This window comes from Anolis sagrei, chromosome 2 (genome assembly GCF_037176765.1).
Source record: "Anolis sagrei isolate rAnoSag1 chromosome 2, rAnoSag1.mat, whole genome shotgun sequence".
In the NCBI taxonomy this organism is placed as follows: Eukaryota; Metazoa; Chordata; class Lepidosauria; order Squamata; family Dactyloidae; genus Anolis; species Anolis sagrei.
Genome location: NC_090022.1, coordinates 181,056,691 through 181,070,928, shown reverse-complemented (window position 1 = coordinate 181,070,928; position 14,238 = coordinate 181,056,691). Strand labels below are relative to the sequence as shown.

Sequence of the window (14,238 nt, the reverse complement as noted above, 5' to 3'; positions counted from 1 at the left end):
CCTTTCAGCAGGTGCCTCCCCCCCCCCCCCCCCCCGGCTATGTGTTCAGGCAGAGGATCTGAGCCTACACACAAAAAGGCCAATGGAAGAGTAACAAGAGTTTCACAAACTCACAAGCAAGACTCCACTCAATCTAGCTCACATAGTCAGCATTAACCCAACAGACAAAAGCTTAATGAAACACAATAGGACACCGAGGAGCACATAATCATGCCCACCCCAGCTCATATAAACATAGGCTTACCCCAGTCATCACAACAGCCTTAACCCAACAAACTCTTGCATAAGACTTGGGAGTTGTAGCCTAAGAGACATTAATTCATCTTATGTTGTCTCTTCTGTCAAAACCCACACATAATACCTGTTGTCCCTGCCAGTTTGCTCAGCTTTAGGGGCTGCAACTGCAGCTATCTAAAGAGCTAGTGGCAGCACAAGTGGCTACTTCAGGTTTCTTATTATGTGATTCATTGGCTGAGTGCAAAATTAAGGCCAAACTCAAGTGTTTTCATACATCACTCTTACGCATGTACTCTTTCTTTACTTCCTAGTTTTTAGTATGCAGTGTTTGTTGTGATGTCCAAAAGGGCATCATAACTACTACACAAACCAGTCTTTGAAAACCCACATCGCGCTGTAGTCTCAAGAGATAGCCTGGAAGTAAAGCACTTGGATCCAGACTATTTTGTATAGAAATGAGTGTGGAGTATAAATCAAGTAAGGCAATTGTGTATTGAGAGAATAATATGTATTCGTTGGTTGTGTTAACTCTTTGCCTCAAAACAACTCTGAATAATCTGCTTGAAGGTTACTCTGAATTCTGATAACTGTGAAGAATAATATTTACATGACCCATGTAGGTCCCCTCTTTCTGGCAGCATGGGAACTGGTAGGGTCTACCTGGGCATCCTGAAGCCCTCCAGATGTTGTTGACTGGAACTCAAAACATTCCTCACCAATGGTTATGCTGGCTAGAGCTGCTAAAAGTAGAGTTCAACATCTGGCAGGCAACATGATTCATAGTCCAGTATGAAAATAATTTCAGCCTCAGCCAATAGGTATTTGTGGATTTATGGCTTACTGTTAAACCTATAGAAGTATAGATATTAGCTGCAACAAAAATCAAAGCTGTTTATTGAAATATAGGTCATGGGGGCTGGTGTTATTTCTTTTTGCAGAGCCGTTACTGGAATATGTGAGACTGAGTGGGCTTTCCTTATGCTACCAAATTAACTTATTCCCAGGCATTAGCTGATCTGGCAGGAATAATTTCTTGATTCATCAGTAGGAGGGAAATGGTAATTATAGACCAAGGTGAACACATGCTGTGCCAGCTAATTTGTCTCTAGGGCCACATGTGCCAACAATTATGCTAGTCCCCTAGCCTTTCTTGGTGACAAATGGTGCAATACTGACATTTTTATGGCTTTTCTACAGAAACAAGGTTTAAACAAATCTTAGAGCAAGTAATACGTTTTCAGTCTTTATATGTAGTTTTCCTTACATATATATATATTGTCGAAGGCTTTTTTGGCTGGAATCACTTGGTTGTTGTAGTTTTTTTGGGCTATATGGCCATGTTCTAGAGGCATTCTCTCCTGATATTTCGCCTGCATCTATGGCAAGCACCTCACTACCTCTAAGGATGCTTACCATAGATGCAGGCGAAACGTCAGGAGAGAATGCCTCTAGAACATGGCCATATAGCCCAAAAAAACCTACAACAACCCACTTACATATATAGTTCGTAAAAACATTCCTGCAGATCTGTCATAAGGTAGACATAGCTGTTTGCAACTGTCTGACATTTAAGACCAAGAGCCCTTCCAGACAGGGTCTATATCCCAGGATGCAATCCCAGGTTTTCTGCTTTAAACTGGATTATATGAGTCTGCACTGCCAGATAATCTGGGATAAACTGAAAACCTGGGATATAGGGCCTGTCTGGAAGGACCCCAAGAAAGAGAGCTCTATGACAAATCCTCTTACTCCTTTAAGCCCTATGAGGAGTGGCTTAAAGAACTGAGCATGTTTAGCCTGAAGAAGAGAAGATGCAGAGAGGAGACATGATAGTCGTGTATAAATATGTGAGAAGAAGTCATAGGGAGGAGGGAGCAAGCTTGTTTTCGGCTTCAAGCTACAAGAAAGGAGATTCCATCTGAACATTCGGAAGAACCTCCTGACTGTGAGAGCTGTTCAGAAGTGGAACTCTCTGCCCCGGAGTATGGTGGAGACTCCTTCTTTGGAGGCTTTTAAACAGAGGCTGCATGGCCATCTGTCAGGGGTGATTTGAATGCAATATTTCTGCTTCTTGGCAGGGGGTTGGACTGGATGGTCCATGAGGTCTCTTCCAACTCTATGATTCTATGATTCTAAGTGTTTTGAATGCGATTTGCATGTGAATTGCATTCAAAACACCTCCAACAGATGGCCATCCAGCCATCTTGGCCATCCAGCCATCTTGGCCATCCAGCCATCTTGGCCATCCAGCCATCTTGGCCATCCAGCCATCTTGGCAGGGGGTTGGACTGGATGGCCCATGAGGTCTCTTCCAACTCATTGATTCTATGTATTGTTGGACTACATCTCGGATCAACATTAATCAGCATAATGAATGATGAAACATGATGAAAGTTGCGGAGACACATTATTTGCAATCATATCTTGCATGTATGTTTCCATCTATGAAGAAAATAAGAGTTGCACAGTTTCCATATAGCATTTACAGGGAAATACATAAGAACTGCAAGAAGATATACCCACTGACAGGTAGAAAGATTTTGTCTATCATCTTACGCAATTGCCTTTGAAATGTGTAAAGTGCATCTTGCCTGCGGTTACAGGATAAAAGGAAGGTCCGAGATAAGGTGCGTCCAAACCAAAGAAAGTAAGACAACGTGCATGTCTTGTTGTTGGTTTTCTTCTCTGAGTGCTGGAACTAATGCTTATTAAACTGCCGTGTTTTGAGGTTGCAAGCTGGGCTTTGTGTGGAATTTTTGTTGAACTCTGCTAAAATATAGTAATTGCTATAGTGAATAATTCAACTTGGGTTTGGGTAGTGACACCTTGGTAGTCTACAATTCAAGTCCACTGTTGTGGTCATTAGGACTCTAGTTTGAGACTCATAGGCACTAAATCTGGCCGATCTCCATGAACTGAGGTTCTTCTAGAAAGCGGAAGTCCAACACATAGTAATAACATAGGTTTCTTTACTTTAAACAGAAGTATCTCGGTTCTTTGAAAAGTCACCTTTTTGAGACCACACTTTTGAAATCGCTCTAGGGAATTTGGGGAAATTGTGATTTCCCTTGGGCTGATTATGTTCTTCTTCCTGTTCTCCATTTTAACTCACCTGGTGGCCATTAAATCCCAAATTTATTGTTTTGATCTTAATATGAAAAAACATGATGGTAAACATTTCTTCGAAACTGCCTTTGTCATGGGAAATATGATTGTACAGGGGGCCCCTAGTGGCGCACCAGGTTAAATTGCTGAGCTGCTGAACTTGCTGACCAAAAGGTTAGAAATAAGGGAGTGGGGTGAGCTCCCACTGTTAGCCTCAGCTTCTGCCAACCTAGCAGTTCGAAAACATGCAAATGTGAGTAGATCAGTAGGTATCATTCCTGTGGGAAGATAACAGCACTCCATGCAGTCATGCCAGCCACATGACCTTGGAGGTGTCTATGGACAACGCTAGCTCTTCGGCTCAGAAATGGAGATGTGCACCACCCTCCAGAGTTGGACACAACTAGACTTAATGTCAAGAGGAAACCTTTACCTTTACTTTAAGGGCCCGTCTGCATGGACCAAATGAGGCAGGAAGGCATCTATATGACACATGAGACTGATTTGTTCTCACATTTGGAGACAGGATAGATTTGGAACATTAGATGCCTTTGAGAAGCAAAGTAATGAGTAGATTATTCATGCTCATTACAGCATTATCTAAGATAAGTGTGTTTGAAACTAATATCAGAAAAAGAAACACCACAAACAAGCCTAATGTAATTACAGAGAAATTACATGGCGCTTTATGGATTTAATTTAAAATTGTTACCAGAAATCAGCTTTCTATTCTAAACAGTAATCTAATTAACAGTATAAATTATCTTTGAAGACTGGAAGGGTGTGCAGTATATGCTACAGCATACTAATTAAAGTGTTCTAAACCCTAAAAATAAGGATGCTTCACTGTACTTTAGTTACTGAGTGATATTTCATGTTCTGCAGTTTGGCTCCAATATGTAAATAACTTAATAAGCCATGATGTTTTTGAGCCTATTTTCCTTTTACAGCATGTTTATTTCACTGTATCACCAAGGGGTGTGTGTGTTCCTCAGTCAAGGAGCAAAAATGAAGATTAGCAACTCATAAAATGGATATTAAAACATCCCTGGTTCTTTTGTAAATCCCTTATTTATGCCTAGGAAGGGCTATAAAGTGCACCCCACAGCACCTTGGGCACATTACATTGACATTGCAATTGAAGCCTAGGGCATAGATCTGTGGGAAACTTCAGCTAACATATGCCAATTCATTTTGAGGTTTTGGATGGCATAGTTGTAGGATCCCTTTCAGGACAGGCTATGAGAAGCTCCTGGCCTCTGTTCTCATTTCCAATGCATGCTGGAGCAGTCCTGGGCCACTCAGGTGGTCTTGCATACATAATAATAATAATAATAATAATAATAATAATAATAATCTTTATTTCTACCCCACCACCATCTCCCCAATGGGGACTTGGAGCGGCTAACATGGGGCCAAGCACGGACAACATAATACAGCAATAAAATCAAAGCATATACATCAGACAACAACAACATTATCAAAATGACATTAAAATAATAATAAAATAATAATAATAATAATAAAATAAAAATTCCAATAGACACAGTCACAATAGAAATGACAATGGGCGGGCCACATATTCCGAATTAAAAAAAAAACAATTAACAGACTATGATGAGATAAAATAGGAGCAGGACGTTTAAATGGAACTCATAAAACACACAGAGTTGTGGGGCAGAACATCCTATTTGGAAAACAGGAGGCAGTTGGTGTTCATTTGGACTATGCTGCAAAGTATGGATTGGGAATGGTTTTGAATACTGATTTGTCATAGTGTCATCTAAATACAAAAACTCTTGCAAAAGAGGGCATTTCTCAGATGCTATGTTATCATTTCCCAGCAATTTGCTAGACTTGTCTACCATACAATTTTAAAAGATGTTTTCCAAGAATCCATGTTCCTTATGATCCCCTTTCCACCTTGTTAACCATTACGGTATTTAAATAGGCCCAGATTGCTAATGTCGTTATTGTGCTTAAGTCTTAATCTGCTAGAAGCAACTTGTTAATAGTTCCCAGTATTGGATTCCTAATTATCTTTCCTTTTCCAGTGCATATCTATGTATTGGAAGGTGAGACAAATTCTCACTGTACGACAGAAACTTTAGTGGGTTGGGATTATGCCCATTATGTTTGTGCCAATATCACTCTCAGACTGGCTTTTAAAAGCTTTTTTTTATCTTGAGGATAGAATCAGTTGTGATAAGAGCTTTATTTAACTTTTAAAGTGGGCAGTTATAATTGGAAATTGCAATCACGAAATTTTGGGGAGATAGACTAATTTTAATATATTCATCCTACCATTGGTGTTCATTTAATTCGCTGGGATTAGAAGCAGTTCTGGCATTAAGGTTATGGGGACCATCCTATATTTTTATGTTTCTTTCCCTCCTGTTTCACCCCTCATTCAACAAATATATCTTCGTTCATTGCAGATATAAGGTATTGAAATGTCTGAAGTGGGGAAAAGATTTTTAAAACTATGAATTCTTCATGCAGCACCTATGATTGCAGTAGTAGCCTTCTAGTCTGAATTTGTGTGTGTGCCATTCCTCTTCTCAAACTACTTTATAATAGGGCAATGGTTCTCAACCTGTGGGTCCCCAGGTGTTTTGGCCTACAACACCCAGAAATCCCAGCCAGTTTACCAGCTCACAACCTCTGAGGATGCTTGCCATAGGTGCAGGCAAAGTGTCAGGAGAGAATGCTTCTAGAACATGGCCATAAAAAAACCTACAGCCCGAAAAACCTACAACAACCCAGTTTACCAGCTGTTAGGATTTCTGGGAGTTGAAGGCCAAAACATCTGGGGACCCACTGTAGAGGGATAGAGAGATCTCTGCTCAAAAAGGATATGCTGCATTCAGCGGTTAGGTGCTCCCAGTGCTTAGGAATGAAATTATGTTCTTAGTGAAATACTGCGGTGAATATAATTGCATACATATCTAGTGTATCTTTAAAGAAGAAACCACTTTTCGAAGTAGGCATGTGATTTCTGCATTGATGTTGTCTAATATAGCAATAATTTAACATTAGCTGGAAACACATGAACAGCATGGATATTTTAATGGCATGTATCTCACACTTATGTCTGTCTAAAGTAAAAAAAAAAAGTCGTTATTCTAAGGGCCCTTCCACACAGCCCTATATCCCAGAATATCAAGGCAGAAAATCCCACATTATCTTAGTGTGGACTCAGGGCCCTTCCACACAGCCCTATATGCCATAATATCAAGGCAGAACTGGGTTATCAGAGTCCACACTTAGATAATGTGCCTTGATATTTTCTGCCTTGATATTCTGGGATATGGGGCTGTGTGGAAGGGCCCATGGTTGCCTGGAAGGGCCCTGGGTCACTGCACTTTCCTCGGGTCCTTCCACACAGCCATAGAATCCAGAATATCAAGGCAGAAAACCTACAACAACCCTCAAGGCAGAAAATCCCTCAATATCTGCTTTGAACTGGGTTATGTGAGTCCACACTCAGATAATGTGGGGTTTTCTGCCTTGATATTCTGGGCTAGAGGTCTGTGTGGAAGGGCCCTCAGATAACCCAAAGTAGATATTGTGGGACTTTCTGCCAAGATGTTCTGGAATATAGGGCTGTGTAGAAGGGCTCTATGATGAGTCAGCCCTGGTTAGTACTTGGATGGGGAACCACCAAGGAAGTTCTGTAGGCTATGGGTCCTTCCACACAGCCATAGAACCGAGAATATAAAAGCAGATGATCCACAATATCTACTTTAAACTGTATTATCTGAGTCCACACTACAATGTGGATTTTATACAACTGTGTGGAAGGGGCCTCTATTTCAGAGGAGGAAACCACTTCTCAGTATAAATCAATAGGTGACATGGCACATATAGTGTACAGATAAATACACCCCTAGTTTTTCAGATTCATGCTTATTGTCCAGCAAAGAGGACTGCTTTTCTTTTCTAGTCGCACTAATGAAAAACTGACATTATTTTGAGATCCCTGCCTTTTGAGTGGATTTAAAGGCATTCCAGAAATAAGAAAATGTTTTCACTGATAAACTGTTTTGTTTTAATACCTGCTTATGAGTGATGTTTGAGGTCAAATTTGATAGAAACAAGGTCATAACAATTTAAGGCAGATGTTTTTTGAGGTGAGTCTTCTAATGTTACATGTATGAACAGTTTGTGGCTTAAACATAAATTCACATTTGCTCATTGCTGATAAAAGTTTGCAAATGCTTAATGATGTTTCTCCAAAGTAGAAAACTCATACTATGATTTGACTACAAAAATATGTTTTCCTCCAAGGTCAAAATTTGATTGAACATCAAATTTGATGCCAATGGCTGGAAGTGGTGCTAACAGTGTTGACTGACATAATATACTGTCTGTGTATGAAGGTTTTCTCTCCATAAAGCATGTCAGAAGAGTGAATTACAACTAGAACATTTGCAAATGTTTTCTGTGTCCTTTTAACACAAAAGCATGTGTTGTTTTTTAAAAAAACAATCATATTTGAAAAAAACTCACAATGATTAATTTGGTTGGATTTTGGCATGAAGTTGATGTAATTATTTCTTCTGCTCTTGTTTTTTTGTTTTGTTCTGTTAACCTCATAAGAGATATTGCTGATATCTCTTTACCTCTGCACTTTACGTATAACACCGTTGACGTTATCGTTGGAATGGATCTTTTGAAATTGTGCTTGTGTTAATGCACTCCTTTTCTGTGAGCATAAACCTTCACATCAGCCATATGCAGATCCGACACTGCCTCATTCAAATATCAGATTAACCCTGAAAAAAAGCTACAGACTTTACATTAATATTTTTATCTATTTACTTTAGAAAGCTAGACTTGGCCCTTCAGCAAACAAAGTCATCACTCCAACTGAAGATCGGAGCTTACCATCCAATAACATTGACCGGGTGAAGCTTGAAGATTTCAACTTTCTCATGGTTCTTGGGAAAGGAAGTTTTGGGAAGGTACGAAGTGTGATGGGTTCTTCCATTTACTTTGTCTTGGGATTTTCTTCTTAGTACAAGAAAAATGCATAATAAAAAGTATGGCCATTAATCCAGTCAGCTTGTTATAACTAACTGTTCAGTGTGGACATGTGGGGATTCTACTAACAGCTAGCCACAGGATCCCTAGCAACCTAAACATGTTTCTACCCTCTCTCCAAACATCTGTGGAGACTTTTAAAACAGGGGTAGGTAGTATGGCCCGTAAGTTCCATTTTCTGGACTACTAACCCTCTCTACTTTCCGTAGGGTACACTTTTTAGTCTCCCCTGGAGAAACAGCCTTTCCCGGGAGCCTCCAATATCTAAAAAATACAATTTACTTCCTCCCAAAAATTGTCATTTCACTTTTTGCTTTGTGGGATATTTTTGAAAATCCATTAACTTTTCCAGCAAGGATCCCAGTAACAGAAAACGGGATCCCAGAGCTAATTGTCCTTAAACATATTAGTTTGTCCCATTTTGGCCTTGTGAAACCAAGTTCCCCAGAAAGGGGTGCACTCGTTTTTATTGTCTAAATTATGTTTCCTACATGTAATGTGCAATGTGAAGATAGAATCGTAGAATTATAGACTTGGGAGAGACCTTTTGAGCCATCCAGCCCAACCCCCTCTCAAAAAGCAGGAAAATCACATTCAAAGCACCCCTGACATATGGCCACCCAGCCTCTGTTTAAAAGGGTCCAAAGAAGGAGCCTTCACCACACTCCTGGGCAGAGAGTTCCACTGCTGAACAGTTCTTACAGTCAGGAAGTTCTTCCTAATGTTCAGGTGGAATCTCCTTTCCTGTAGTTTGAATCCATTGTTCTGCATCCTAGTCTCCAGGGCAACAGAAAACAAGCCTGCTCTTTCCTTCCTATGGCATCCCTTCACATATTTATACATGATCCTCATCATGTCTCCTCTCACCCTTCTCTTCTGCAGGCCAAACATGCCCAGCTCTTTAAGCCACTCCTCATAGATACCTGTTCCTAGAAGAGTAGATTGGCTGTTGAGATCTGGTGTTCATTTAAAGTCCCAATTTTCAACATAAGACACTGTGTGTTTTTGTTATAAATGAGAAAATAGAAAATAAAGATTTCCAGAGCTTCTTTATTATAAAACACAAATTGAAATACCATAGCTGCCTCCTCATTCTGCTAGACTGTGATTATCAGGGTTTTCTTTCTTTGTTCTTGTGCAGGTGATGTTGGCAGAACGGAAGGGATCAGACGAGCTGTACGCAATAAAAATATTGAAAAAAGACGTGGTGATTCAGGATGATGATGTAGAGTGTACCATGGTGGAAAAGAGGGTCCTAGCCCTACAAGACAAGCCTCCTTTCCTAACACAGTTGCATTCTTGTTTCCATACAGTGGTATGTCCACATGTAATATTTTAAAAATATGGCTATATTTGTTATTAGTATTATCACTACTATTTAACAGTCATTACTTTCAGAGGTCTGCTCAACTGATATTCTGGTTATTGCGTTTATTCACATTGTACAGCTTCTGTTTTCTCAGAATATTGCAGTGAGACTAAAGGATAATGATAGCATAGCTATACACATTTTTTGTAAACTTTAAGGTACACAGACTTATTAACAGACTTATGTCATTCTAGATGATATCCTTTACTCCAGATATCACCTTAGTTCTGCTGTTGTTCTGAAGCTCCTATATTTTTTCTAAGGCCTGGGATGTGTGTATTGAATTGGGGGAGGGGGGATGTTGTATCAATGAATTCCTGTATTTTGCGGACTATTATACTTGAGTATTTCCATATATGGTACACCTTTGCAATATTAGCTTTGTGAGATAAGAGCTTCGTTTCTAGGCAGCTGAATCAATCCAAATGTGTTTGCTTTCAATGAATTGACTAAGGCTCAAGATTGATCTAAATTGGCTCAGTTTGATTCAAGATTTGACCAAAATAGTCAGCCATAGAAAGTGTCCAAACTGTAGGGGAAAAAAGGAACACGTCATATACATGTACAGTAAAGTTTGCATTTCTTTATTAATGAGCTTAGTAATGAAAAAAGTATATATAATTTTTTAAAATTAGAGATAGATTATCAGTATTAATAAAAATAATTAATTTCGCCCAGACTATTCCTCTTTGAACAATAAAAATAACTTTTTAAAAACCTATAAAAGACTAAGCCATTGGACATTGTAGCATTTAATTAATATTAAATTCCTAAGGCAAAGGAATTAAAACAAATGTAAAAAAACTAGACAACACACTAAATTAATGAGGTTCTAATACATTATGTCAGTTTTAAATGTATTTCAAAATGCACAAACACAGTTGAAACAAACAATAGATGGCAGGAGGGATATTATAAATATAGCCCTCTGATTGAGAAGGGAATGTAATTATTCTGTCCAAATATATCAGAATATTGTATTGTCGAAGGCTTTCATGACCAGAATCACTGGGTTGTTATAGGTTTTTTCGGGCTATATGGCCATGTTCTAGAGGCATTCTCTCCTGACGTTTCGCCTGCATCTATGGCAAGCATCCTCAGAGGTAGTGAGATCTTTTGGAAATGGGGGAAAAGGGTTTATGTGGACAATTTCAACAGAAAGGAGGAAACCATGAAAATGAACAAAATCTGGATATCAGTATTAAAAAACTGAAAAATTACAACAGCACAACAACAGAGAGGAAAAAAACAAGGACATCTAATCACCTCTCAACAAAAGTTTGCTCCAGGCACTGTCAGGCCATTATATGCTAATCAACGTGGTCAGTTAAAACATTCACACCTAGCTCCAGCAGACAAGAGTCCTTTGTCTCACCCTGGTCATTCCACAGATATATAAACCCTTTTCCTAGTTCCAACAGACCTCACTACCTCTGAGGATGCTTGCCATAGATGCAGGCGAAACGTCAGGAGAGAATGCCTCTAGAACATGGCCATATAGCTCGAAAAAAACCCTACAATATTACTTTTCTCCATTCAACATATGCTAAGTTTTAAAACCAGACAGGCTATGGAATGGAACTATGGATGCTGAACTGGACATGGATGTAATTATTTTGCTGTTAGAGATGTTTTTAATTGGATATTTTGTAACTTATTGTTTTAATTAATGTCAAATTTGTGTTATATTGTTGTGTGTAATGGCATCAAAATGCTGCCGGATGTAAGCCGCCTTTAGTCCCCCCTCGGGGGTTGAGAAGGATGGGATACAAATGTTTAAATAAATAATAAATAAATAATAATAAATTCACCATGTTTGTATTTTCATAGCAGTGGTTTCTGCCGCCTGACATTTTTTTTTGTTTTCATATTGTATGCTAGGATCGCCTGTACTTTGTCATGGAATATGTGAATGGTGGTGATCTCATGTATCATATCCAGCAAGTAGGAAAATTTAAGGAGCCCCAAGCAGTGTGAGTGTCTCTTTCTGTTAATTTTAACTTAAAAGTCGTAATTTGATCATTTTGTTCCAGGATTGCATCTTTCCCTGGCCCTTTCCCAGCTCTACTTTCCTGGTGTGTGTAATTGACATGACTCCACCATAGTTCTCACTACCAACACTCATCAGTATCATGCAGATGGAAAATAACTACGTTTTAGATAGCTGGCATTTCAATTAACGTCACATAATTAATCCATTGAACATTTAGAAAGGATCTGCATTTTTTGTATGGTGGTATTATGTGTGACTGAGCTGCAATGTGAGTCATAAAGATTTAGATCCTGGCTGATGTGGCAATGTATGATCTCCAGTCTGCTTACCCATGTCAGAATGACTGGCTAATGAGGAATGCATCACATTTCTCTTAAACCTGGTGTAATGTTCAGGGCTGATATTGATAACATGTCTCAGGCAGGGAGGGGGAGAGTCGGGAATGCAATATAAGCCCCTCCATGGCCTTTGTGGGCCGTTATCAGAGTCAAGGAAGTAGCCTTGGCCATCATGGAAGGAAGAAGGAAGAAATGAAAAACCAAATTATTGTAGCATAAAGGAATACCTCTGTTGCTTGCAAGCTGAAGACGTTTTTGAGTCCTGGAAAGAGGAAACTGCTTTGAAGGTAGATCCACACAGGTGCTGCATGCCTTGAGTCAAACAAATGCTTCCTTCACCTCCTGGTCTACATGTTGTTCTTTCTAGTTTAAGAAATACCATAAGCCTAGCAGAAGTGACAGATTCCTCCTATGTCATGGTTGAGCACTGGGTCATCCAAAATTTGAAAGATTTTAACTTTTTGACCCTTTTTTTATACCCCTCTTTAGGCTTTCAAGATTTCACATGATGAGAGGAATGAGGGCCCTTCCACACAGCCCTATATCCCAGAATGAATATCAAGGCAGAAAATCCCACAATATCTGCTTTGAGCCGAGTTATCTGAGTCCACACTCAGATAATGTGGGATTTTCTGCTTTGATATTCATAGGGCTTTGTGGAAGGGCCCTAAATAATTTTTTATGGAGTCCATTCTACTTCTTCAATAGACTGGAATCCATAAAATACCTTTGAGAATTTTTTCCCTCTGTCTCAAGACATCTCCAGGTTTCCTATACTCTCCTTATGCCAGAACAGAAAACCAAGTCTATGTCTGGGAATTATTACTGTGATAAAGGGAGAAGAGGTGTCTGCTGTCACCCTTTCCTTTCTGCAACCGCTACCACCAGACATGCCCTTTTTCTTTTCCCTCCTGCCATCTACATGCTGCATACAGAAGAAGGGTCTGAAGGAGGAGATTTGGGATTCAAGACTAGGATTGTATATATCTCCTATGTAGAGACTCTAGAAGATGTAGAACCACCAACCCTTAATGGAGGTTGCATATCCTCTGCCACAGTTCTAACTGAGTAGTGCAGTCATATCTGTCCAAACATTTTCAGGTGCCTACATGACACTTTCCATGTATACTCAGTACTAATTCAACAGAGAGGCTGCACATATATATGCGCTCACTAGCTGAAATTCTTTTCTTTCAGGTTCTATGCAGCAGAGATCTCAGTGGGACTTTTCTTTCTTCATAAAAAAGGCATTGTGTATCGGTGAGTATTCAATAATGCATTTTGATATGCAGTACAAATGTTGGCACAAGAGGTGAAAAAGAAATGGATAAAGAGTAGTCTTGGTTGATCTTGTTCGTAAGTTTGTAAACTCGTAATGAATTCGTATTAAATTACCTTTTGATCAAATATTGAGCTATGCAGGAATAGTGTGAGGAGTAATTACAAATTGAAACAATTTCACAATTTTTTGTAATTATTTATGGGATGTCTGGTGCAAGTTTTACAATCTCTGAATATAAATATTTTAAATAAATCTATAATAAGTAAGTCATAATGTGTGTTTGTCGTAGTTATGTTTGATTTGGTGTGTTTTGTGTGTGTATATATGTGTGTGTGTGTGTGTGTGTGTGTGTACATATATATAAAATTTCCCCTCTTTTTATTCTTTTTTCTATTTTTTATCCTTCCCTTTGTGTCTTTTCCCCTTCCAACCCCCTTTACCCCACAATTGTCCTTCTCACAATCACTGTATTCTGAAAATTTCAATTAAAATAAATAATAATAATAATAATAATAATAAATACAACTTCCAAACCAGTCCAAAATTAAATTCTACTTCCAAATACTTATTTGATTTGCTTATTGATTTTAAATATCTGCCCTAATTTTAACTTTTATGCACCATAAGGAGAATATCATCAGTATCCTTGCAACGGATATTAATTTTTTTTTATTGCTGTGATTTCTCATAGGGATTTGAAATTAGACAATGTAATGCTGGATTACGAAGGACACATTAAGATTGCCGATTTTGGGATGTGCAAAGAGAATATGAATGATGGAGTAACAACGAGGACTTTCTGTGGGACTCCAGATTACATTGCCCCTGAGGTGAACTTCTTCTTTCAAACACTACACATTTTTCGGAT

At 38.9% G+C, this 14,238-nt stretch overlaps 1 protein-coding gene across 2 annotated transcripts in view; it reads left to right on the top strand.

Moving 5' to 3' along the window:
- The window catches only part of PRKCA (protein kinase C alpha), a 266,698-nt gene that overhangs the window by 227,712 nt on the left and 24,748 nt on the right, over positions 1-14,238 (top strand). For both annotated transcript variants that reach the window (XM_067464221.1, XM_060763076.2), the window contains 5 exons: positions 8,172-8,309; positions 9,530-9,703; positions 11,639-11,730; positions 13,286-13,348; positions 14,062-14,200. In XM_067464221.1, the coding sequence (XP_067320322.1) occupies positions 8,172-8,309; positions 9,530-9,703; positions 11,639-11,730; positions 13,286-13,348; positions 14,062-14,200 (606 nt within the window). The remainder of the gene's footprint in view (positions 1-8,171; positions 8,310-9,529; positions 9,704-11,638; positions 11,731-13,285; positions 13,349-14,061; positions 14,201-14,238) is intronic.